The sequence below is a fragment of the Melanostigma gelatinosum genome (genome assembly GCF_949748355.1).
Source record: "Melanostigma gelatinosum genome assembly, chromosome: 2".
NCBI classification, from domain to species: domain Eukaryota; kingdom Metazoa; phylum Chordata; class Actinopteri; order Perciformes; family Zoarcidae; genus Melanostigma; species Melanostigma gelatinosum.
The window spans coordinates 620,455-645,378 of record NC_136635.1 but is presented as its reverse complement, the minus strand read 5'-3'; the positions used below and the strand labels follow the sequence as shown (position 1 = coordinate 645,378).

Sequence of the window (24,924 nt, the reverse complement as noted above, 5' to 3'; positions counted from 1 at the left end):
CTACCTTATGAACCATCCCGACCCCTCAGGTCGTCTGGGACCGGTCTACTATCTGTTCCCAGAGTCAGAACTAAACATGGAGAAGCAGCGTTCAGTTTTTCTGCTCCACATATCTGGAACAAAGTCCCAGAAAGCTGCAGGTCTGCTGAGACCCTCAACTCATTTAAATCAAGATTGAACACTTTTCTGTTTGCTGCTGCCTTTAATTGAACCACATTCAATTCATATATTAATCAATTTCCTGCATTTCTGCATCTTACTACTGCATTTTATTTCTTGCACTGTTTTTTTTAAATGTTTTAATGAATGTTCTTAATTGTTTTTAAATCTCCTTTTCTTTTGCCTTATGTTTTGATGCTTTTAATGGTTTTGTGTGAAGCACTTTGAATTACCTTGTTGTTGAAATGTGCTATACAAATAAACTTGCCTTGCCTTGCCTTGCCTCACTTCCTCCTGTCATCACTATTTCCTGCCATCCTTAGTCCAGTCACAGATCAGTTTATGTACAATCCGCCGATACCACTTCTCCAAACAAAATCTCTGTTTGTAAATTACAACTCAGTGAACGGAGATGACGTGACTCTCTCTTTAAAGGGCTCTGGATGGTCCTAACGTGACCTCAGTAGAGGCCGGCCCGGGCTGTGTAGTCGTGTCCTGCGCTAGAAAGTCAGTCCAGTCTGAAATACTGAAAGTTGTCCAACATTAGGAAAAAGTGCGTCGTCCTCCCGGTCCTTCAAACCAGCCAACTCTTACAGGGGTTTCTACCTTGCTTTACGTTATCATGCACATCAGCCACGTTACTCATGTGCTCCTCTCTCTTCTTTGCATCGGATTGAGTGGTAAGTAGTGACTTCGATATCTGTACGTGTGAGCTGTATGCAGTGTAGGCTACGCATGTACAGGCCAACTAAAGCAGTTTGTTTCCTCAGTTAACCACTGAACGTAAAGACCGAAGTCAGTTTTGTGTCCTCCTGTATGCTTGTAAGGTTACACCGACTACTCTCCATACAGTCGATGCCACTCAGTGCAGTGAGGTTACCGCAGACTCTGATGTGTAACGCGGCTGTGTTAGCACACGGTTCAGTCAGTTCACAGGGTCAGGACAGGAGGCTATTTCTGCCCATCGTGGTCGCTGTTTGATGTAAAGTCCCCCCCCCCCCCTCCTTCCATAGCCCAGTCTGCTCTGGAGACGGATGAAGTGGTTCCTAGGCTGCTGTCCGGTCAGGAGGCGCACCTGTCCTCCGGCCGCTCTGTCCGCCGCGGGCAGCGCTCACTGAACCCCGCGGGGAGAGGACTCTCCGACCCGGACAACATACTTCTTTCACTGCCTGCATTCGGAAGGAGTCTGTATTTAAACCTGATGTGGGACAGCACGTTTGTCTCGGGGGACTTCGTGGTGGAGGAGAGGCTCGGGGACCAGAGTGTCGTAGTCAGCCGCCTATCAAAGAAGCAGCTCTGCTTCTACTCCGGCTCCGTCATCAACCACACGGGTTCTGTGGCGTCAGTGAGCACGTGCGGTGGCCTGGTAAGTCCATCTTCTTGTTTTGGACTTGTTAGCGTTCATTTACGGTTCTTTCATTTAAACTGAGAAGGCAGGTTGTCCTGGAAAAGACTCAATGTTAACAACAGCACTCTACTGAAATCTGAGCAGGATTTTCTCCCTTTGTCATCAGTCATTGTAGTGAATATCTTAAACTCACTAACCTGCTCGCGGGTCAGTCAATTCAAAGTCACAATACTGTCTTTTTAATGCTTGCATCTATCCCAGGTCCCAGAGTTAACTGTGTGGCTGATGCAGAAGACATGGACAGTATTTAATTTTGATGGGAGCATAAAACATTTCCAGAGGAAACAAAAGGGGGAAACTTTAGGCCGATGCTAAAACACTTTAAATATAATTTCCACTTTTTCATCGAGCGCTCAACCGCATTTCACTGTCTCCTCAGTGGCTGGAAGATGCCGATGAAGACTGGGATATATGGTTGTAAGCTGTTAGCGAGACGGTTTTATTCAGACTGGTTTTATTGAAATTTTGACTTGACTTGATGCGGTGTCTCAGTAGTAGAGCACAGTCGTCCTTCAATCAGAGGATCGGTGGTTCGATCCCTAGCTCTGCTAGTCCATGTTGATGTGTCCTTGTGCAAGACACTTAACCCCAAATTTCTCCTGTAGTTGTGCCTACGGTGTGTGAATGTATGAATCTTAGATAGTCCTGATGGGCAGGTGGCACCTTGCATGGTAGCTCTGCCATCAGTGTATGAATGGGTGAATGATAACATGTAGTGTTAAAGCACTTTGAGTGGTTGGAAGACTAGAAAAGAGCTATACAAGTACAGTCCATTTACCACTGTGAGACTGTTAATGTGTGGAATAAGATGACAATCTTAAAGCTATAGAAATATAATGGAAAGATCCATGCAGACTGTCACGGTCCGTAGCAGAGGCAGGCCTCTGACCTTCTTGTTGGGGTAAAGAAAGTCTGAGTGTTCCCACTGTGAGCAATGACGTTCCACATTATCTCTTGTATTTGGATAATCTCTTATGCAAAGTGTGTGTGCGGGTAGGTGTTCAGGCTCAGTCCTGGACTCCTCAGCAGAAACTGGCCAACTCTAAAAGTAGACGTGCTCCTTTTATTTCCTCTATATATCCTCAATGACATAAGCATTCGGCTGTCTTACAATATCATTGTCCAGCTGGAGTTTACGAGAATTAATGGGAAATAAAAACATTTACTCTGTATAATGTTGTATGCAGATAGAAACAAACCTTTTACCATATCACAAGCAGAGATAACTGATAGAAAGGAAAAGCCTCATTTCCACTGCATGGTTGGACTCAATTTGGTACCAAATCCTTTTCTCTGTGTGTTTTTCACTGCAGACAGAACCCCTCAGTGTAGCAGGATTTTTATTCTGCCATCTTTCAAAGCTTAAAAATGGCAGGATGTCTCGTGTCACGATAGTGACAGTTCTCTCTGGCCAATCAGTGGTCTGCAGTTCTAGTATCAGCTCTGCTCACTTGGAACCTGGACCAAGGCGGTACCAAAAACTACCAGCTACTATCCACAACTTTTGCTGATGATATGAAAAAAGAACTGGTGTAATGTACTTGTCAGGGTGAGGGTCTGAGAAATCACATACAATTCAAGAAAGTTCATACTCTGTACTTACAGTATGTTTAGTGCACTATTGTGGCAGAGATGATTGTAACATGGTGTCAGCAGCTAATGGAAAATTATACATGACACATCATCAACCAAACTGAAAACTCAATGATAAAAGCAGTTGGTTAGTATTTTTGCTACACTGTTAGCCCGAACTAGTTGACTTTACTAGAGAATTGCGTGGAAACCCGTCAAACCATTTAAGTTTTTACAAATGGAGGAACTAAACAGATCAAGTTGTGTTAACATAGAACCTTGAATGAATGCAGTAGACAAATTTAAGTCCACATTAGTAATCTTTACTAAAAATCATTAGTTCACTAGAATTATTTCTTTTCTTTAGTCTAAGTTTAATGAAATAACTATTTTAAGTTCAACATACATAAGCATATATTAACAAATCACGAATATAACATTATTTATTGCTACTTAAGACCATTCGTTTATTTAAGTAATGTCTTTACTTTTAATACAATTAATTATACTATTTGATTTTGAGATTTAATGTATTCGTTCAAGAAAATTGTACAGAAGGAAAGAAATTAAACAATACATTTTAATGTCCCGATGCGTTTTATTTTTTCAAAACATTGCATTGTAACTGTTAAAACTGAAAGAAATTCCAACTTGTCGAGAGAAGAAATGCAGCATTACACAGTAACTGCCATGTGAATGACTTCACATGCAGACATTTCAACTTGACTGGCAGACCCCACAGTTGAGGTGTCTCTGCATATAAGACCTAAACAGATGGCAAACTCTGCAATGAATTGTATCAAAAACAGGATTCTAAAACATCGCATGGATCACATGTATAACACATACATGTTTAGGCTTTGTTATGGTCTGGCTCTTAAACCACAACAAAACGCCACGAAGACTCAGGCACGGAGTTAAACGAACAAATCCTTTTAATGATCAAATGACAGGACATTTCAAATGTGCAACAAATAGTGAGCATTCTGGTCGTGAGCGCGAGAAGTTTTCACTGCTGCCAGCCGCTCCTTGTCGCACACCAGGGCCCCGTTCCACGTACGTGTCTAACTTAGTTAGCCGGATACTTTTCAGGATAAGATGACGTAGATCAGGCTTTTCGGTTCGGCAAAATCACCATGGCAACACATCCAAAAGCTTGAACCTGCTCCAGCGCAGGCTCAGTGAAGGTAGCTGGATAAGCTGGTCACTCCCCCGGAAAAAATGGCAGCTCCTGTCATATACGGTAGTCTAATATGCTTGCGCATATACTGGGGGTTATACGGGAGTTCCGGAAATGCATGTAAAGTGAGACACACGGTGATCCTTAAAAGCAGCGGAGCAAACTAAGAAGCCTCTATTGCATTAATGTACAGCCCCCTTCCTCAGAGATCCCACTGATGAAGGAGGATATTAGTTAGATGAGCGTTTCATAGGGAGAGAGTTCTTCCACATCGCCAAGATCCGTTATCACATCATGATGTCTTCCAATACGAGCGCTATCGATTCTGCTGACAAGGAATCATTTATTTACAGAGCTTCTCGAGCCATACATTGCGAACACCACACGCCGCAGCCGAGCATTGACTGTCTCACAGACTGGATGCAGCCTTGCGCTGTTGTGCGAGTGGTACATTTTAGTACAGTGTCGGCGATGCGGAGAACATGGGGAAAGCCGATGCATGCCGTGCTGTTCGTAAAGTTTATTTGGCGCTTAATAAACTTATGGATGTGTTCATTACATTACCGTGGCACATATTGTATTGACTCAGCATTCTGAATTGTGTGTGTGCTTAGTGTTTACTTGCTCCCATGTCCTCTTGATGGCTGGGTTGCATACATGGGGTTAAAGCACTCATAATGATATGACAGTGTTATTAGTACACAGCACATCATTATTGTAGAAAATGAATAAGGTGGATCATGATAAGAATAGAGAGAATCACACACTATTTCTTTTCACTGCTTCAATTGATTGAATGAATAATACACATACTGATCCGCCCATGAACAGATTCTCACACACACATATTCAAACTAGTTCTATATGGTAATCTACACATATATATATATATATATATATATATATATATATATATATATATATATATATATATATATATATATATATATATATATATATATATATATATATATATATATATATATATATATATATATGTGTATATATATATATGTGTATATATATATATGTGTATATATATATATATATATATATATATATATGTGTATATATATATATGTGTATATATATATATATATATATATATGTATATGTGTATATATATATATGTGTATATATATATATATATATATATATGTATATATATATATATATGTATGTGTATATATATATATATATATATATATGTATATATATATATGTGTATATATATATATATATATGTATATATATATATATATGTATATATATATATGTATATATATATATATATGTATATATATATATATATATATATATATATGTATATATATATGGAGTAGATGGACTCGGCACCCCCGCTCGTGGCGGCGGAGACAGAGAACAGATTCAGCACACCCACTCTTGACGGCGGAGAGAAAGACAAAGTACACGATTTGCCAGCAGGTGCATCGTTTCACCTAATCAGGGCCCGTGCACCCCATTACCCAGTGGTGGGCCGTCAGGGCCTGTAAAGCCTTCTCTGCTGGCCTAAACAGAATCACAAAGTCATAGGTAATTTATAATTGAATATTTTTTCTTAAATACACTACATTAGAGGTCTTCAACAGGGGGTCCGCGGAAATTGTTTGGTTGATTAGACAATTTTTTGACAATGAATGTGTCCATTATTTTAATAGTTCAGTAATGTATGCAAGATAACAGGTATCTTTATGCATGGCAGTGGCACTAATAGGCCATCACTCATTTTTTGTTTCCACATTTATGTTTAAAATTAAAACATCAATTTGAATAGCTTGTGTGCATGATTATCATGCAATTGACAGACAATGTTGATATTGACATTGGTATCAGCTGACAAGGTATGTTTATAAATAGCAGTGGCTCGTCCTCCCTACTCACTGTACCTTGCACATGTTTAAAATAAAAACATGAATATATGAACCTGTGTATTATTTGAACAGCTTAGTATTGAATGCACAATAAAGAGGTATGTTTATACATGGTACTCTGCCCAGTTTAATATAAAACACAATTTTATACAATATATATAGTCGGGGGTCCCTGCTCCATCTCTCTATCAGTTTGGGGGTCCTTGGCCTGAAAAACATTGAAGACCCCTGCACTACATGTATTGTAATTAAAAATTTTTTTTTTTATTTTATCTTATTTTCTCATTGCACAGCTACTGTCTTCCTCAGTTGCTCTGCTTCCAGTGCAGCTTGTTTTAAGTAGAGCTTTTATCCAATCAGATTTCACCTCTGTGTCTCCAGGTAAGAAGAGAGCCCCGAGGCCTGCAGACTCTCAAGTGAATCCCTTTGCAGTCCAAGTAAATGGGGACGATATTGTTGATTGTCACAGTGTCCAACCAATCAGATCTTTAGTTTGACATGTTGGGCGTATTCTTTGACGTGTTAGAGCCTGCTAGCTGGCCTACAACTACATCAGCGTTACGTGCAGCTCAGTTTCCATGTGCAGCTCTGCAGTGATGTGCAGCATATGCTGTGATTGGTCAGTGGGCGAGCACGTGACTGAAATGTAACAACAGAGGCTTCGTCAGAGTAGTGAGAGTTCAAATTGAAAGATACGGAAGAAATTATGACAGTTTTTGCATTTTGCTTGGTGTAGATTTTTTTTTTTTTACCTAGTTTTGTTTTTTTATAACTCAGTGGCTGAAGGAGGAGGAGAAACGGAGTCGTGAGTTGGGATTTAACCGTGGGATTAAACTCTTTGTCAACAAAGAAAGGAGCATGGAGTTTGGTAAATCAACTGCGTTTGTTTTTTTTACATCTAATATCTGAATGGCCCGTGCCCTTGAGTGTGTAGCAGAATGGCTGTTGCTGCTGTTTTCCCGTTAAGCTGGTTAGCGTAGCCTCCCAGAACACTTGCAGAGCCCCAGTTGTTTTTTGTTGTGGTTTATTTAGTTCCGGTTCAGAAGTCACACAGACTATTGTCTCCAGTGATTCACAACTGGTGGTTCGCGGACCTGTTTTCAGTGGGTCGCGGGGCCTTTGCCTGACAAAAAAAAATAAAATCTTGTGCTTTAATTGTGTAAGATGTTTTTTATGCAGTGGACGTATTCCAGCATTTACTGCACTTGTTCAGCGGTGCAGGAAAAACACCGACCAATCACGTGATGCAGTTCAGCCAATCAAATATGGGCATTCTGACAAGTTCCCTGACTCGAGTGAGATGTACACACACCGTGACACGGGGCTGAGACGAGGAAAGACCTAGCAGAGCAGTGTGTCCATTACGTGAAATGTGAAAGTAAAATCCTAAGACATTCTCTAAAAGAGAAGAGTAGGTCGCGGCTTGTCATTAAGTGGTGATCGTGGGTCCCGCAGTCAGACCAGTTGAGAACCAGTTTCCCACCTGTACGCTGAAAACATTGTATTGCTCTCAATTTATGCTCCTGTATTTCCCTAATGCGCTAGGATTATTCAACCGAATTGTTCGGTTAGTAAGGCCCGTACTGAACGGTTTAATACGAATACGTATATAGTTACAGCCCAAAAACGTATAATAACTGTGGCGCCATCATGAGATTATAAGGTGGTATTTCAGCTGCAGGACTGTGAAGGCCCAGGTATAAAATGCACGGCCCGCCACTGCCATTACCGGTCCGGCGGACCCAATAGTTTCACCCCGTCAGTTCCACTTGGTTACATCACTATAAGATTATGGGATTGGAAAAAAGATACTGCAAAATAATGTCCATCACTGTAACTGCTAGTTACATTATAGTTAAACACTCTGTACACCTAGCTATTAAAATTGTACTTTTCTTTACTGTTAAAAAGTATACTCATAGGAATAATCACACTTTCATTGTGTACATGTCTCTGTTTTGTGCACAGACTGGGCTCATCCAGATCGGGGGGGACATTCTATTCATTCAGCCAGTGGGTGAAAATGGCCCCTCCCAGTCATTCTCGGGACTAAAACACCGGCTGCTGCGACACAGACGCTGTGCCAAGACCAGCTCTGCTGTACAAGGTAAGTGACACAGACAGCTAGACTGGATGGCACAGGATATTGGAATAGGGTCACGCTGACTGAAAGGCTGATACTAGAGGTGATAGTCGACTATTTAATCAAAGGAGCCTGTTTTGACTGCCAATATCACAGCTGAAACATCACAGTGGTAGAAATCTGTGGTCATGAATCAAAGGATCATTCCATTATGGCTGTATTGGGCTGTTGATTGTCTGATTTTACATAGAACTGCTTGGTTTCTCCCAATAAATCATGATATGTAGTAGGGCTGGGCGGTATACCGCTTTCAATTTCCCGTACGATATGAATTTTTCATATACCGTCATACACAGCCGAAAACAACTTCTGTTGCTCTTCAACAGGCAACAAAATATATTGTTCGCTGCTGGGGGTGCTACGATCGGAGCTAGTCTTAGCTGTATTGAAAGGGAGTCCTACTCATGGTCATAACTTTTTAACAACCCACAACTAACGCTCTTTAACAAGGCAAAACACCACGACACAACAGTTTGTGACAGATAAACAATTTGTAGCACTAATAAGTGTACATTTATAAAATTTCTCCGCCGAACTGCATGCTGGGTAAAGCTCGCTGACAACAGTCTGCTAACAGCTGAGAGACTCTGTTGCACCAGTAACGTTACATTAAAGAGCGGAGCACAGCGCCAGTTGTGAAGTGGAGCTTCTAATGTTGACCAAGACACGTCTGGTTTTGAACGGAACACTTTACTTCCTGAAAACTGCAGTATAACAACTGTTACAGTGAACAGACCACGCTCTTGCACCCGACATATAACGTTCGGGTTTCACTTATCATTATCATTGTTGTCGTGTATAAGCACGTATCATGCTACTTCTTGTCTCTTCACAGTAAAATCACTCCCGTTTTCATGCTCTTCACAGTTAAAAGTAAACAGGTAGATGAAAGAGCACCGCAGAGACCCGTAACGTTGTTCTGAAGCATGGCGGAGGCAGAGAAATCCATACGACCTAAGTCGTCCAAGGTGTGGGAGCATTTCACACTTAATAAATCAAAAAACTGTGTTCATTGCAAGATATGCAAAAGCAACATGATATGGCACGGGAGCACCACGGTGATGATTCAGCACCTAAAACGCAAACATGTTGGAGTCCTTGATGAGGAGGAAGGATGTTCAACAGCAGGGTAAGTCTACAGAATCCTACTTTAGTTCCGTTTTGAAGCAGCAGGAAACATAGCCTCCAAGAAAAGAGCGAGCCTGAGCCAGGAGCATGTGGACATGCTCACATTTTTGCATTGCAATGCAAAGTGTCTGAACAAAGGGAGTGAGAGATATTGAGTGTGTCTGTGAGAGTTTGTGAGTGTGTGAGTCTGAGTGTGAGAGTTTGAGAGTTTGTGAGTGTAGTGTAGAGAACAAGTTTTGACGTTCAAACAAATCCTGTTAAGTTTTCTGATTTGTATTTTTCTTTATTTTTTATAAATTATTGTTCTGACAGCTCAGGTCCCTTTAAAAAAAAAAAATATATATATATATATATATATATACATATTCTTGTGAACATGTGTATGTTTTTTGTGTTAGTCCATTTGTTTTTTTTTGTTTTTTAATTATTACTTTAACAGCTCAGGGATGTTCAAGGAGCAACCTGTTTGTGCACTTTCTGAAGATCACCCCTAACTGCTCCCCGGGCGCTTCTCAGCGGCCCACTGCTCGCAATAAGCGAGGGATGGGTTAAATGTGTAGGACACGTGTGCAGCCGGCGCACTCTTTAGACTTAAAAAAACTAAAATAATTAAGTTACTTAAATTTTTAGTTTTTGGTCTTTTTCGTACATTGTTTTTGATATAGTGTCTTTTTAAAACACCTACTGACCAGGGCAGTCCGTCCAGATGAATTCGCAAAAATCAATCTTTCTTACAGGGCCTAGCCTCCAAACAATGCCATTCTACTTCACTGAAAGAAAAGGGAACTAACACTAAAAGGATATAAAAAACAAACAAAAAACAGCTGGTTCAACAATAAAACTTGAGCATTTCTCACCACACATGCAACAAAAAAATTTAAGTGCGATACATAAATATGAAGGTCATTGTAGATTCTCCCAAAACCAATAAAAGGCGCTGCCTCAGTAAAAGAAATTGAGGACGATTGATATTTCTGCATTGTTCTTGTTGAAAAAAAGCTGTCTTCCCAATTATCACAGAGCAATGACCAAAATGTCAGATAAAATCTACCTACCTCATCTAAAAGGATGAGATTGTGTAGTTTATCCACCATTTTTGAGCGGTCCAGTATTCTAGATCAGAATTATCTGCCTTGGAAGATAATTCTCAAAGCAAAGTTAAGGAGGCCTAATAATGACACAATTCACTTTTGGTAACAGACACTGCATCCAACACTGCATTTCAGGACTTCTCGAATACTGACCAACTTTTTGATAGGCAGTGACGCTTGCATAAGATCGCTGTCTGGTTAAGACTGCAGATAATCCAACACCAGGAAGTCATCTAATAGGTGAAGAACAAATGGCAATTTGTAGTTATTTAACAGTATCCAAGAAAGTGCTTCTGATAGGGTATTAAATAAATGGTGCATACTACGACAGCCAAAGGTTACTCTGACCAAAAAAACATTTTATTTGGATGGAGTGGCATGAAGGCGTCTGTTGTATTAGTCTTCCCTAGCCATGCTTCTTGTCCGGCTACGGTGATTAAATAAATTGCATTATCAACATCTGCATAGAAAAGGGTACAGTACAAGAGGTATAAGGCTATTAATACTTGGAGCGCTATCATCATGAGGGAGGGACAATTGTATTATCAGATGCTTTTTACCTGAATATTTTTGAGTTGCTATACCAATGGGATTAATATTAAATTTGGAGAAATTAAGACTATCATAAAGCCCAATCATGGCTCTTTTAAAGCAGATTGAAGGTTATTACAGACATGGGATACTTTTGGAAGAAAAGCAGTAAGACAACTTTGAACTAAACCAGTAAGTAAATAATCAACAAAACAACTATTTGGATTCTTCTTGAAAGCGTTGCCAATCTCTTAGACGTTGACAGGTGTAGATGGTTTATTAACTTGTTTTCCACAGGACGAGTGCGGTGGAGACACAGGGACCTGGGGTGGCTGTCTCCTCTATATAGGAATATTGGTTGCCACGATCCGCTCCCAATCCTTTGTATCAGCAAAAGCTTATAATAACATATTCCCCCGCCTGTAATATTACATTAAAATGAATTTACTTCTATTTGGCTTGACATTCTGTACACTTTCACCTGAAAGTGAACCAGTCTGTATAGCTCAATGGTTCCCAAACTGTGGGGCGTGCCCCTCTAGTGGGGCGCAGCGGTATTGCAGGTGGGGCGCAGGGGGAATGCAGAATTTTTTTATTTCAACGCTTTTCTGCAAAATTCGCCGTTTTGAATCAAAATATATCATCCACGTGAATCGTGTAGATCCGTAGAGGTTGTTTTTTTTTTGGGGGGGGGGGGGGGGGGGGGTCAACTGGCCAGCCAGCGTTTCTCAGGTTGGAGTGAGACGAGGAGAAAAGGTGACGTCGTGATCTTCACAATAAAACATCTTTGATGTGACGTGTTGAGTCTTGGCCAATCGGCGTTCAGAATTCTACAGCGTCTTTCCCTCCGTTACAGTTTAAGTTACGTTATGTTCCATTACCGTTCACACTTGCTGGGTTAAGTTAACGTCCACTGCATGCGGAACTTCGTGGACTGTTAACATTCGTCATTATCACGGTTTAGGAGGAAAAAACTTAACGTGATGAAACATGCAGCCCCCCCCGTGCTCCGGTTCAGTTCACACGGTCACTCATTAACGTTAAACCCGAACACTGGCGGATCTGGTTGCAGTTTGTTTGTTTTAACTCAAAGTAGAATGAAAGGCCCAGATACTGATGAGATGATGTGGTCAAAGAGCTCCAGGAAGAGGACGCTGTTTGTGATGCGCAGCTTGACACAGGGCTGAGATGTGAGTGGAGGTGGGCCTGGATAAAGGTGGAGGTCTAAACAGATGTGAGTATAGCTACCCGCTAGTGGTGTCACGGATCACGGATCGATCCGTGATCCGTTCGGATCACCCCTCACGGTTCGGATCACCCCTCACGGTTCGGATCACCCCTCACGGTTCGGATCACCCCTCACGGTTCGGATCACTCGTGAACCGCGGATCAATCGAGTATTTTTTTATTTTATTTTTTTACAGTGTAATAAAGTTCTACTGCTGCTGTTCCTTTTCAAGTAACAAGTCCCCGAATATCAATGCAGTGTCAGTGAACAGATATAAAGCAGTAGTGTGTTCACGTGAACGGAGCAGGTTAGAAGCATTTAACGGTGACGTCATGGCGAGCGGAGGAACGTCAGAAGCCGCGGCGTCATTTAAGTCGCAAGTTTGCGAACATTTTGTCTTCCCTGTAACGTATAATGACGGATGAGGGTGGTGGACGAAACCGTTACGGTATGTAGCCGTTATTTAAAGAGAGACACACGACAACGGCAAAACATCGGGCATGTCCACACATATGAAGAGCCACCATCCCGTCTGTCAGCGACGGGGAACACGCCGTTGTAGAAAACAAAGGATTTCTAAATCTGGTTAAAATGATTGAGCCACGCTACGAAATCCACTCACGCACCCACTTCCAGGCCTCTATGAGAAGGAAAAGACTGTAGAGACTGCTTTCACCACGGCGGAGTGATTCTTAGTCCGGTGCTGTAGACACGCCCCCTCTGTGAGATTCACACAGACACACACACCTGGGGCAGGTGCTGACAGAAGTATCAGAGTGGAAGCGAGACAGGCCCAATAATATTCCAGTCACCACAGAAAGGTCTTCCCTCTCCTCAGACAATGGAGATATTCTCATCTTTTTGAAAATAATGTCACAGTAATGTAACATTATTGTGTATTTGAATGGCATAACCTGACAGGAAGTAAACACAGACCCAAGTTGTTGCTGAGCAGTTCGGTGCAGTGTAAACAGTGGAAGCTCACTGGCCGTTTCTTTCTTTCAATATTGATGAAAGTACGAGGATATCAACATACCTCATGTTGCACTTAAAATTAACAGAATTCTTGAATGTATTATTTTTATTTATTTATTTAATTTTGTTTCAAATTGGACATCTTCAATATTTTTGTTTTCATGTAAGACTATAGCCCAAAGTTCTTTGCTTTAAGTGTTCTTGAAGTTCTTTAATTATTAAATGGTAAGCAAAGTTATATTTGTCTCCTCCCCTTTTCTTTGTTGATCCGAAAAATGATCCGAACCGTGACTCCTGAACCGTGAGGTTTGTGATCCGTTACACCCCTACTACCCGCTGTCGCAGTGTTTTAAATACATTGATAAGGCAGGGTATGCTAAATGCACCCTCTGCTCCAAGGAGATAAAGTACAGCAACAAGGGCTCACATGCCCTCTCATCACACTGCCAGACACTGTTCACTGTGATGACCACAGCCAGTGTACTAACAGTCCCAACAGTCCCACGTGCAGCTAAATCACAGCTATTATTTTACTCTTGATAAGCTACTTTAGCCAGAGTAGATTATCATTTTCATTTAAATAATTAAACTGGATTGAATGCATATTAATTGCAAATAGAAGATAGGCCACAACTCTAACAGCTGTACAGTAACAGTAGAAGTTGATATTAAGCCATACAGTAATGAAAACGAATCACTTTATTTGTACAGGCGATGGTTCTCGCTACTCTTGCTATCTTTGTTTTTATATGACTAAAACTTTTAAAGGTTAATAATAATAGAGCTGAAATACTAATTAATAACTGAATAATAAATTCGTTTTTTGCTTAAAGTAAATGTCTTATCGCTTAATTTTCTCCTCAGAGTACACCAGAATGCTACATTTTAAAGCTCATATTTAAAAGAAAATGCTCCAGATATGTGTGAGGATATGGCTCACATACCTTATTGTTGTTTTGAAAAGATACGCAGTGTAAAACTCAGTTAAACTCTTTATTGGCAAATATTTGAACTTGTTTTGTTTAGTTTTTCACTGGTTGCACTTTATTGTTATTATCTTGAATTCAGTGCAAAACAGGTGAATTGCAGCCTCAATAAGCTATTTTCTGCCAAATATCAGATATGTTTTGCACAGATTGAACTTTTTTTTTGCATTTTTCTAACAAAGCGATTGCACATTGTATTTGTTTTTGTCTGATGGAGCAATCTGGTTTACTTGAAAGTAATTGCAATTTTCTTTATTTTATGATTTGAAAAAGCACAGATGGAGGAGTCACAAAATGAGGCAGTTTGGTCGATCGTGGGCGGTGATCGTCTCAAAGTCTGCTGCACTTAATCCCCACGCTTCCCTTTCCGATTTGAATGAATGTGTTCTGTCATATGCCATTAGTGCTCCAGTTATAAACACGAAAATACAACAAATTCAGACCAAAAGTGTCTGCAAAATTTCACCAGCAGAATGCTGCTCTGTAATTCTGCTCAGCTCAGTACACTGATCCATCAAAAATCTGAAAAAAACTACTCAGTCACTGCACAGTGAATTACCTTGTTACTTTAACCTCCGCTGTAGTGTTTATAACACTTCCTGTCTGTTTATCTGTCTGTTTCTGATAGGGAAGAAGAAGGAGAAGATGTCAAAAGTGGGGGAAGAGGGTCGGGGGAAGAGAAACGTTATTCGCCTGCAGGAAACGTACACTGTGGAGACAGTGGTGGTAGCAGACTCGGACATGGTGCAGTACCACGGTGCTGAGGCGGCACAGAGGTTCTTGTTGACAGTCATGAACATGGTAAGAATACTGGAAATTAATCCAGGCTCAGTCTTCTGGCTCACCTCAAAAGGGTTTATAAAGTCAAACATGAAATATTTTTTCAGTATACAATCGGTTCTCTGTAAAGCATTCGATCAACAGATTATCACCTTTAGCGGTTTTCTTGACAATATGCTAACTTACTTTTACAATTATCCTTTTCTAATACCTTCTTTGTTCTTGCCTCCGCTTAAGAATAATGTTGCCTGTGCTCATAAACATTCCTGATGTACTTTATGAATTGACACATGTACATCTAAACCTGTATACAAATAAATACAAGTGTGTGTGTATATATAAATTTATATATGTATGTATTTATACATATGTATTTGTAGATACAGTATGTGTGTGTATATATGTATCTATGTATCTATGTATGTATATGTAAGTATATCAGTGGCGGGCCGTGCATTTTATACCTGGGCCTTCTGTGCTGTTCTTCTACAGTTGAACCACCTCCTAATAACCTCATTATGACACAGCTACGGGTTATTATTTGTTTCTAGAGGAGTAACAATACACATATTTGTATTAAACTGTTCGGTAGGAGGCTTACGAACCGAACAATATGTTTGAATACCAGTAGTGCATTTGGAAAATGCAGAAGCTTAAATTGTGGGAAATATGTTTTCGGTGGACTTTGCTCAAACTGGCAACATACGTGTGATGTGACACGGCCACCCCGGAAACAAACACCTGTGCACATCAAAATGGAGCCGATAGACCTTCGGTGTCATGACACTCAAGGCAAAGTATGATTATGTGGCACTGCACAGTTTCCAAGCTTCACCCCCGAAATGATGCCTTAACTCCACTGCTCAAACGCTCTGCATGTTTGGAAGCACATACCTGTGTGAGCAGCTTTTCTCTGTGATGAAGATGAACAAAAACCCACACAGGAGTCATCTCACTGATGCACACCTTCACTCCATCTTGAGGGTTTCCACAGAACCCTAACCCCAGATATTAATGAACTGGCAGCCAAGAAAAGATGCCAAACATCTGGCTCTGGCACATATGCATAAAATAATGTAGCCTACCTAAATATGTATTCTTTTTGCACTTTGGCCTATATCCCTTCTATCCTGTTTATTAAATGGTGACTCTATTTGGCTCTCAACGTAGTCTCAGAGAATCAAATGTCCGACCCTAACCCCGCACATGAGGGGATGCTTCGTCATTAATAGACAATGCATATAGTCAAAATCAATGTAATTAACACAATGACAAGAACAAACTCACAAGAACCAGTCACATATATTTATATATATTTAACAAAGCCTGACAAATCAATCCAGCAACACTGCGGCGCTAAAACACGTATTCCATTGCACACTGAAGAGCATGAGCCATTCAAATATTATTCACTTCAGAGGGAACAATATTAACCATATAAAAACGACACAATAGACAAACTAGAAAATGCATTTCCTGCTGAAAATGCGTTGGAATGCTGAAATTTTTTTTAAATTGCAAAAAGCTTAATAATTCAAAAAGTTTAAAGATTCCAACTATGAAAAGTCATATCACCCCTCTCCTGAAAGAGCTGAACATTTTGATGTTCTAATGGTTTCTGTGGCTTAAAAAATTTCATCAGTGGTGATATTTGTAGTAGTAGAAGTTGTAGTAGAAGTATTATTCGTAGAAGTATTAGTAGTATTAGAATAAGTACTAGTAGTAGCAGTAGTGATATTTGTAGTTGTAGTAAAAGTATGGTGCAGTCGTAGAAGTATTAGTAATTAGAAGTAGTAGAAGACGTAGTATCAGCTGTAGTATTGGTCGTAGTATTTAATATAACAGCAGCAGTAGTAGTAGTAGTAGTAGTAATAGTAATGGCAGTAGAAGAAGTAGCAGTAGTAGTACTAGTAGGTGTCGTACCAATAGCTGTAGTAGTATTACTACTTTTAGTAGCATGAATAGCAGTAGTAGTAGCAGTTGTCGTATATGTAATAGTAGTAGTGTAGTAATAGCAGTCGTGGTTGTAATAACATTGATGGTAGCAGTAATAGCAGGAGCAGTAGTAGTCATAGCAACAGCAAACATTATAGTAGAAGTAGTAGTAGCAGTAGTAGTAATACTATATTAGCAGCAGCAGTAGTAGTTGTCGCAGTATTAGTAAGAGCATTAATTCTTTTAACAAAAAAGCCAAATTTTGAGCTTGTTTAAATACAGTTAATCCATGGGGCTTTCATTTTGAAAGGGTGGTGCTGGGTGGGAGAGAGAGGGGGAGAGGAGACATAATCGTCATGTTTGACACACAAACTGAGGTTATTAAATGCCTGGCTTCATCACAAGCATTTCAATTAGAATTCACTCTTTGGGGCTTTTATTTTGAAATGGGGTGTGTGTGTGGGGGGGGGGGGGTCCTCTAAAAGTCTCTAAGACCTGAATGAGAGAGAGACATAGACAGGGAGAGAGAGAGAGAAGAAAGAATTTGTGAGAGAGCGAGAGAAGAAAGAATTTGTGAGAGAGAGAGAGAAGAAAGAATTTGTGAGAGAGAGAGAGAGAAGAAAGAATTTGTGAGAGAGAGAGAGAGAAGAAAGAATTTGTGAGAGAGCGAGAGAGAAGCTCTGATATCTCTGGCAAACTCTCATTTGGAGATTGTCCGATGTTTTATCTTTTACAGCTTACATGACTGTTGTCCTGCTCTGCCATGTCTTTCCTCGTCTCTCCCTCTTGTGTCGCGGTGTGTGTAAATGTCACTCGAATCAGGAAACTTATCAGAATACTCATGTCTGATTGGCCGAGATGCAACACGTAACAGCTGCAACAAATCATGTGTGTGCGGCTTTTATTTTAAAATGGGGTGGGTGTGTGTGTGTGGGGGGGGGGGGGGGTGGAGGAGGGGGGAAAGACCTCTACAGATCCCTAAGACCTGAATGACTGTATGAGAGAGACACAGAGAGAGGGAGAGGAGTGTATGTGCATGTGCGCGTGAGTCTGTGTGTTTATCAACATCACTAATTGGCTCAATCGCGAACACCTGTGTGCCTGAAGCCATTTCATGGAGATAAAACAGGGAAACACCTCTCAAACAAATCATCAAAACTCCCATAACCGTAGCTCCTATTGCTCCGATATTAATAATTGAGGGGAAGAATGAGTTGAAGAACAGATCCTGTAAAAATTGTGTCTAGTGTAAAAAAGGTGGCTTAACTGGCGATCTAGAAATGGGGTACCGTGTTCTGTGGAAGATGTTTTTGAAGCAAAATTTAACATTGGTCTCTATGGAGCAGAAAGTTGGTTTTCCTCTCAATTAACGGCTTCCGTGTCAAATGTGGAAATCTGTGGGATTCTACAGTAATTTTTCTACGACAAGGACAATATTAGCTACTTCTACATCCAGAAATTATGCATGAAGAGTGAAGATTGTGGACATAGTGGCAAAACACAAATGTTTTTTTCACAAGAATCTCAAGCTGCTCTTCACTCTAGCGGTGACATCACGCACTCTAAGCTGCGCAATACACACCCATTATAAAGTCCGAAAAGGGCTGAAAAATCATAAAAGTTAAATTGCTGCAGTTCAAAAAGTTTAAAAGATATCAAAAAGCTGAATCATGTTGGCAATAGTTGAGGGGTTTCTCAACATTTGAAAGTTGAAATGGTGTCTGTAGTATGAGGAAGTTGAAGGATTTGAAAGTTGAAGAAGTTTAAGAGGATTTGTAAATATTCTCCATAGAGATCCCATTCAAAAATAAAGTTGCTAAAAGCTTAATAATTCAAAAAGTTTAAAGGTTAGAAATAGAAAAAGTCATAGCAGAGATGAGCTGAAGGAGCTGAACATTTTGATAGTTGAACGGTTTCTGTAGTTTAAAAAATGAAGAAGAAGAAGCGTTGCGACGAAACGGGGGACGGAAGAAATAGTGGAACTAGAAAAAGCATTTCCTGCTGAAAATGCGTTGGAATGCTGAAAGCTGAAATTAATTGTGAAAAAATTGCTGAAAATTAAGAAATGGGAGACTATCTGTCTGAAAAATGTTGAAGCCCGAAAGCATTTAAACTGCACTGCTGAAAAACCTTCTCGTTGAAATGTCTAACTATGGTGTCTGTAGCTGAAAGTATGAGGAAGAAGAAGGCTTTGAAAGTTGAAGTACAACAGGATTTGAAGATTTTCTCCATAGAGATCCCATTCAAAAGAAAATTGCAAAAAGCTTAATTCAAAAAGTTTAAAGATTACAAATATGAAAAGTCAAAGCACCCCTCTCCTGAAAGAGCTGAACATTTTGATATTTGAACAATTTCTGTAGCTTAAACAAATTTCAGAAGTAGTGATATTTGTAGTAATAGTAGTAGAAGTTGTATTTGAAGTAGAAGTATTATTAGTAGTAGAAGTATTAGTAGCATTAGAATAAGTAGTAGTCGTAGCAGTAGTGATATTTGTAATAGTAGTAGTATAAGTCGTAGTTGTAATAGAAGTATCATTAGTAGTAGAAGTATTAGTAGTAAGAAGAAGTATTAGTATTTAGAAGAAGTAGTAGTATTTAGAAGAAGTAGTAGCCTAGTATCAGTAGTAGTAGTAATAGCTGTAGTAGTGGTCGTAGTATTTAATATAACAGTAGTAGTAGTAAAAGTAATGGCAGTATTTGAAGTAGCAGTAGTAGTAGTACTAGTAGCAGTCGTACTAATAGCTGTCGTAGTATTAGTACTGGTAGTAGCATGAATAGCAGTAGTAGCAGTTGTAGTATAAGTGTCAAGTTCTCCCCTTTGTGCAATCTCCACTTGAAGGAGTTGGACATCTACCCAGAGTTGCTGGACTTCACTCAATAACCACACTTTTCTTTTCCTCTTATCTTCTTTTATTTTGTGATTTCAAGGTTTCAGGTAAGTCGGTACTTTGCAAGTAAGCAAGTAGTTTGCAAGCAAGCAGGTAGGTGAAAAACCTTTTGAACCAATAAACAAGAAAAGGGTTGTTTTTACAATGTTCTGGAAAATATACATTTTTAACAATTATTTCCTTTTCCCTCTTAAATTAAACAAAGTGCGACATAAATTCTCCAACTGTTATTATTAATGCATTTAGGGATTTCATTAAGTTAACTTCAGATTTAAATATTTTACATTTACTTAATTTAAATAATGCCACCACAATAATATAATATCATAATCATTTTTAACTAATTTCTCTGCTACATATAAGCTCACTAAACAATCATGACATCATTAAACTATGAATGAGAATCAAACATGACACACACTGGCATTTATAGGGTTAACGACCGCACTGCCGGTTCGGCCCCGTGGCTAACACTAGCGGCTATCGCCTGCACAAACATTTACTTTCAATTGTCCGCTGGGTCTCCTGATGGGCTTGGTGTCTTACCGGCTGCCTCTCTGGCGTTTGTAGATCTGTTTGCACGGGGTTGGATGTTTTTGCGCTAAGCATTGCTTCAGTTTGCGGCTTCAGTTTGCGGCTTCGCTTCACTTCCTTCCTTCCTTATTGATGTTGTGTGCCACCTCATTTATAGTCCGTGCGGCAACTCGGACTGCCGAAAGGTTCCTTTCCGGTTTGCAACATGAGTTCATTAATTATTTCTTTCGTTTGACTTCACACCTCCCACTCGATCTTCGCCTGGAAACGGTGTGAAGATCGACAGCTTCAAAGGCAAACTTGGTTCTCCTTTCCCTGCTGCGTTTGACTTTCTGCCTGTTCCTCTGCAGGTAATAGGACAACGAGCCGCCTGACGTCCCTGTGAAGGACGGTGGCTTGGATCTTTTCCCTCCTGATTTTGGGAATTGACTTGCCTTTCAGAGCTCTCGTGACAGGGACACAGTAGCTCGGGAAAACTCTTACATTGACGTCCCTTACAACGCCTTTATCATCTGGGGTCGTGCCGATGACTCTGCCAAGCTTGAACTGCCCTCGTAGCGCATTCTGGTCACACAGCCACACAACATCTCCAATGGCAACATTTCTTTGTTCAGTATGCCATTTGCTTCGGACAAATAAGTTTGGACCAGCGAGTTGGCTCCAGCTCCTCCAGAACTTGGTCACCTCCGACTGCATAGCTCTCAGTCTTTTGTACGGGTAGTTGTGAAAGTCAAAGGTTTTCAAGTCCCCACTTTGAGAGGCCCGGCCCAGTAGGAGAGTGTTGGGTGTGACATACTGAATGCAGTCCTCTTTGCTCTGTACTCTTGCGTCCCGTTTGTTTGTGTTCCACTTGCTGCTTCTTAGCCTGAGCTCTGGTCAGTGCAGCAGCATATGCCTTTTTTTGAAGTTTTGTGACGTTCTCCCTGGCAGTGGCTGCGAGTTCTTTGGCTGATGTGATTGGCCACTCCTCCACTGGCAAGCTTAGAAACTTTGGACCTTTTTGCCACTCTGAGTCCTCATCGAGATCTTGATGGCTGGCTCCTCTTGTTATAATGTCGGCAATGTTTTGTGGGCCAGGAATCCACCACCAATCCTGGACCCTTGTGTCGCTTTGAATCTCCCCGATCCTATTTGCGAAGAATGTTTGATAGCCATAGCTTTCCCGTTGTATTGCACCAAGGATGGTCTGGCTATCAACAAAATGGTACCACCTCTGAATCTGGATTCGGCTGTGCAGTTCAAAGTACTTTTTCAGCCGTGAGGCAAACACTGCTCCACACATTTCTGCTTTGACAGCATCCCCTCCTTGATCCAAAGGAGTAAGTTTTGCTTTGGACTCCACCAGCCGGATGACCGGGCCCTGGTCTGAACTCCATCGGAGGTACATCACTGCTCCATAAGTATGCTCGCTACCGTCAGAGAATGTGATCGCCAGGGGACCATCAGTAAAGCTTGGGGGAGTCAGTGCTCTGGTGAACTTGACTTTGGCAAGTTGGCCGTACTCCTCAAAGAGCTTTATTGCGTCCTCCCTGAGTGCATCTGAGAGCGCAGTATCCCATGAGTCCTTTACAGGTGCACTTCCACCCTTTGCTTCCTGGAATGCCCTACGTACCAGGATAGCTCCCTTCTGCTTGATGGGAGTTACCAGGCCGACTGGATCATACAGCCCTGACACTTGGCTCAGCAGTGCTCGCCGAGTCAGGGGGTTGGGTGTTTGGGCTCTTATCTGCTCCTGCAGAAGGTTTTGGCTGAGTCTCATCTTTTTCTTTCTCTTTGAGAAGTTTATTCCCACCATGATATGGAGTTTGTCCTCTTCTACCATGTAGCCAAGGCCGAGTGCTTTATTATCCTCCTCTCGCATCTGGTTTGGTAAGACCATGGTCTTTTCCGCAGCCTTTTCCAGCTTGTCACTGCACTCTTTCCTCCCACTTTGCTCAGAATAAACCCAAGGTTTGAGCTCGAACCCGCCAGCTTTCAGAATCTGTTGCACATTCGCCGTGATGGTTTTCAGCTGGTCTAAGTCATTGTGGGACGTGAGAATGTCATCAACGTAGCTGTCTTCTTGAATAACCTGCCGTTCCTCTTTGAGGTGAGTGAAAGGTGGGAGGTTGGCAGTTTCACGCATTGCAAGCTGTGCGATGCATCCTGCTGGCTTGTCACCGATGTTTACCCTGGTGATTGCATATTCCCCCAGCTCTTCGTCCTCTGAATCACGCCAAAGGAATCTATGCAGGTGCATCTCCTTTTCTTCCAGCCAGACTGAGTTATACATCTTCTTTATGTCCCCCAGAGCAGCATGCACTCCACCCCTGAATCTCAGGAGCACTGCACGAATCTGGTTGAGGACATCCGGGCCTTTCATCAGTAGGTCGTTCAGGCTCACACCTCTGAACTTTTGACTACTGTTCCAAACAAGTCTCACAGGGGTTGTGACAGAGTGGGGGTTTGGAGCAATGAGGTGACTCACATACCATACTGGCCCATGCCAGTTGATCACTGTGTCTCTGGATAACTTGGTTGCAGCTTTCCGATCTATCATGTCATGGACTTGAGCAGTATAGGCAACTTTCCATTCAGGTTCTTTGGCCAGTTGCTTTTCCGTCCTGAGGAATGTGGCCTCCACAGTCCTTTTATTGTTCGGCAGGGAGTCTGGGTTCTCTACCCATGGATATCTGGTATGCCAGTGTGGTTCTTTGCTGTGGGCGTCTCCTGTGACGTAGGTGAGACCATCTTTCACCACTTGGAGTTCTCGCTCCTCGGCAAGAGTCATTTCCTTGCCACCCGGCTGACAGTTCCCACAGCGGCAGCCTCCACACTTTGGCTCACATCCTGCGCCGATGCTGTCCCATCTCCACCACTTTAAAAAGTCTTGGTTGATGGCTGAAGTGCTTGATTCACAGAGCTGGATGGTGCCTTGATTATTTGCCAGCGGACCCTCTGGGACCATGCTGGTGAGTTGTTCCTCATATCTTGCAGCCGCTGCTCTCATCGACCTCGCAAAGTGTGTCTCCGACATGTGAGCTGACACGGTGAGTTCTTCAAAGAGTTCAGGATGCGTTCCTCCCACTGTTTTCCCCAGTGGACCGTCCCACAGCACAAGGTCTCCAACAGCTCTGATCCTCTGTGGCGCTAGTTGACCTTCTTTGTGGCTAATGAGCAGACTTATTTCTTTAGGTCTCCGGAGTTCATCCAGCGGTGCATCTGGGAAGAATCTCTGGAGCTCCTTTGGTTCCACATGTTTGTGTATCTCTGCAATGCTGTCCAGTCCATAACACACCAATTGGTGGGCTCTGAGAGTGCCTTTTGGTGTCTTCACTCTGATCTTGAGGAGGTATCGTTTCGTCTCTACACGAACCTCCATGCCCCCAACTCCATGGACGACAAGTGCGACTTCTTCATTTTTGAGGTTTAGCCTGCTTGCAGTCTTGTGGGTTATGTAATTGGTGTCAGAAGCCAAATCGATTAATGTTCCAATTTTCTGCCCAGCGTTTGCTGTGACCTCGACAAGCATCATCAGTACTGGCAGCTCTTGAAGTCCGCTTTCCCCTAAAAGGCTTGGTTGGTCTTTGACAGTATTGAAAGCCCTGGATGCAGTATTGGAAAACACATTTCGGCATTGGTTTGCCAATTCAGGTGAGAGTTTCCCGAAGAAGCCCTCCTGCTCCTCTGTGTACTTCCTCCTGCCTTTATCCCCTTCCGGACCGAACCTGCTCCTCTTCTGACCATCGCTGCTTCTCTTCTGACCATCGCTGCTTTTCTTTGCCTCAGCGTTGGGGCACAGATAGAAGTGATGCTCAGGAGTATCTGCATCCTTGCAGTCCTGGTTTCTGCACAGGAATCCAGGTTTGCACTGTGAGCCATCGCCATGAACCTCCAAACATCTTTTACATGCTCCCAACCTTTTTACTGCAGCTCTCTTCTCTGCTAGTTTCAGCGCTCGGAACTGTCTGCAAAAATAGATCTTCCACTTGTGTTTTACATCACTGCAGACCACACACCCTTCCTGGTCGTTGCTTGATTTGGTTGACTTGGTTCTGGCATATCTTGGCTCCACCTTGGTTTCTCTCTTGCTTGGCTCTTCCTCCATCAGTTGCTCAAGCTGTTCATATATGCTCTCCTGGTCTTTGAGGAATGCCAAGAGACCGTCGAACCGACCTCTTGAAGTCACATCATTCCTCTTGTCAGCTGCATACACAAGCCATTCCTTCTTGAGTGTCTCCGGGAGTTTACTTTCAATGGACTTAGTCACAAGGGGATTTTTTATAGCACCTGTGTCTCCAAGGTCACTCAAATCTTGAAGTGCTTTTTCCACAGTTTTAATTAAGTCGACGATTTTCCGTGGCTGGTGACTTTTGACAGCTGGCATCTTCTGTATCTCCTCCACTATTTCTATGGCAATGGATGTTTGGTTGCCGTAGCGGTTCTCTAGCACACGGAAGATGTCATCAGATGTGTTGTAAGCCGTGAGCCGAAGGTCTCGTGTGATCTTATCCTC

At 41.6% G+C, this 24,924-nt stretch overlaps 1 protein-coding gene across 1 annotated transcript in view; it reads left to right on the top strand.

The window, feature by feature from the left end:
* The first annotated feature begins 755 nt into the window (after nt 1-755).
* adamts17 (ADAM metallopeptidase with thrombospondin type 1 motif, 17) overlaps nt 756-24,924 on the top strand; it is a 270,965-nt gene continuing 246,796 nt past the window's right edge. Inside the window, exons 1-4 of the mRNA XM_079292165.1 lie at nt 756-839; nt 1,173-1,525; nt 8,180-8,318; nt 14,922-15,094. Of these exons, the coding sequence (XP_079148291.1) occupies nt 782-839; nt 1,173-1,525; nt 8,180-8,318; nt 14,922-15,094 (723 nt within the window). The 5' untranslated portion in view covers nt 756-781. The remainder of the gene's footprint in view (nt 840-1,172; nt 1,526-8,179; nt 8,319-14,921; nt 15,095-24,924) is intronic.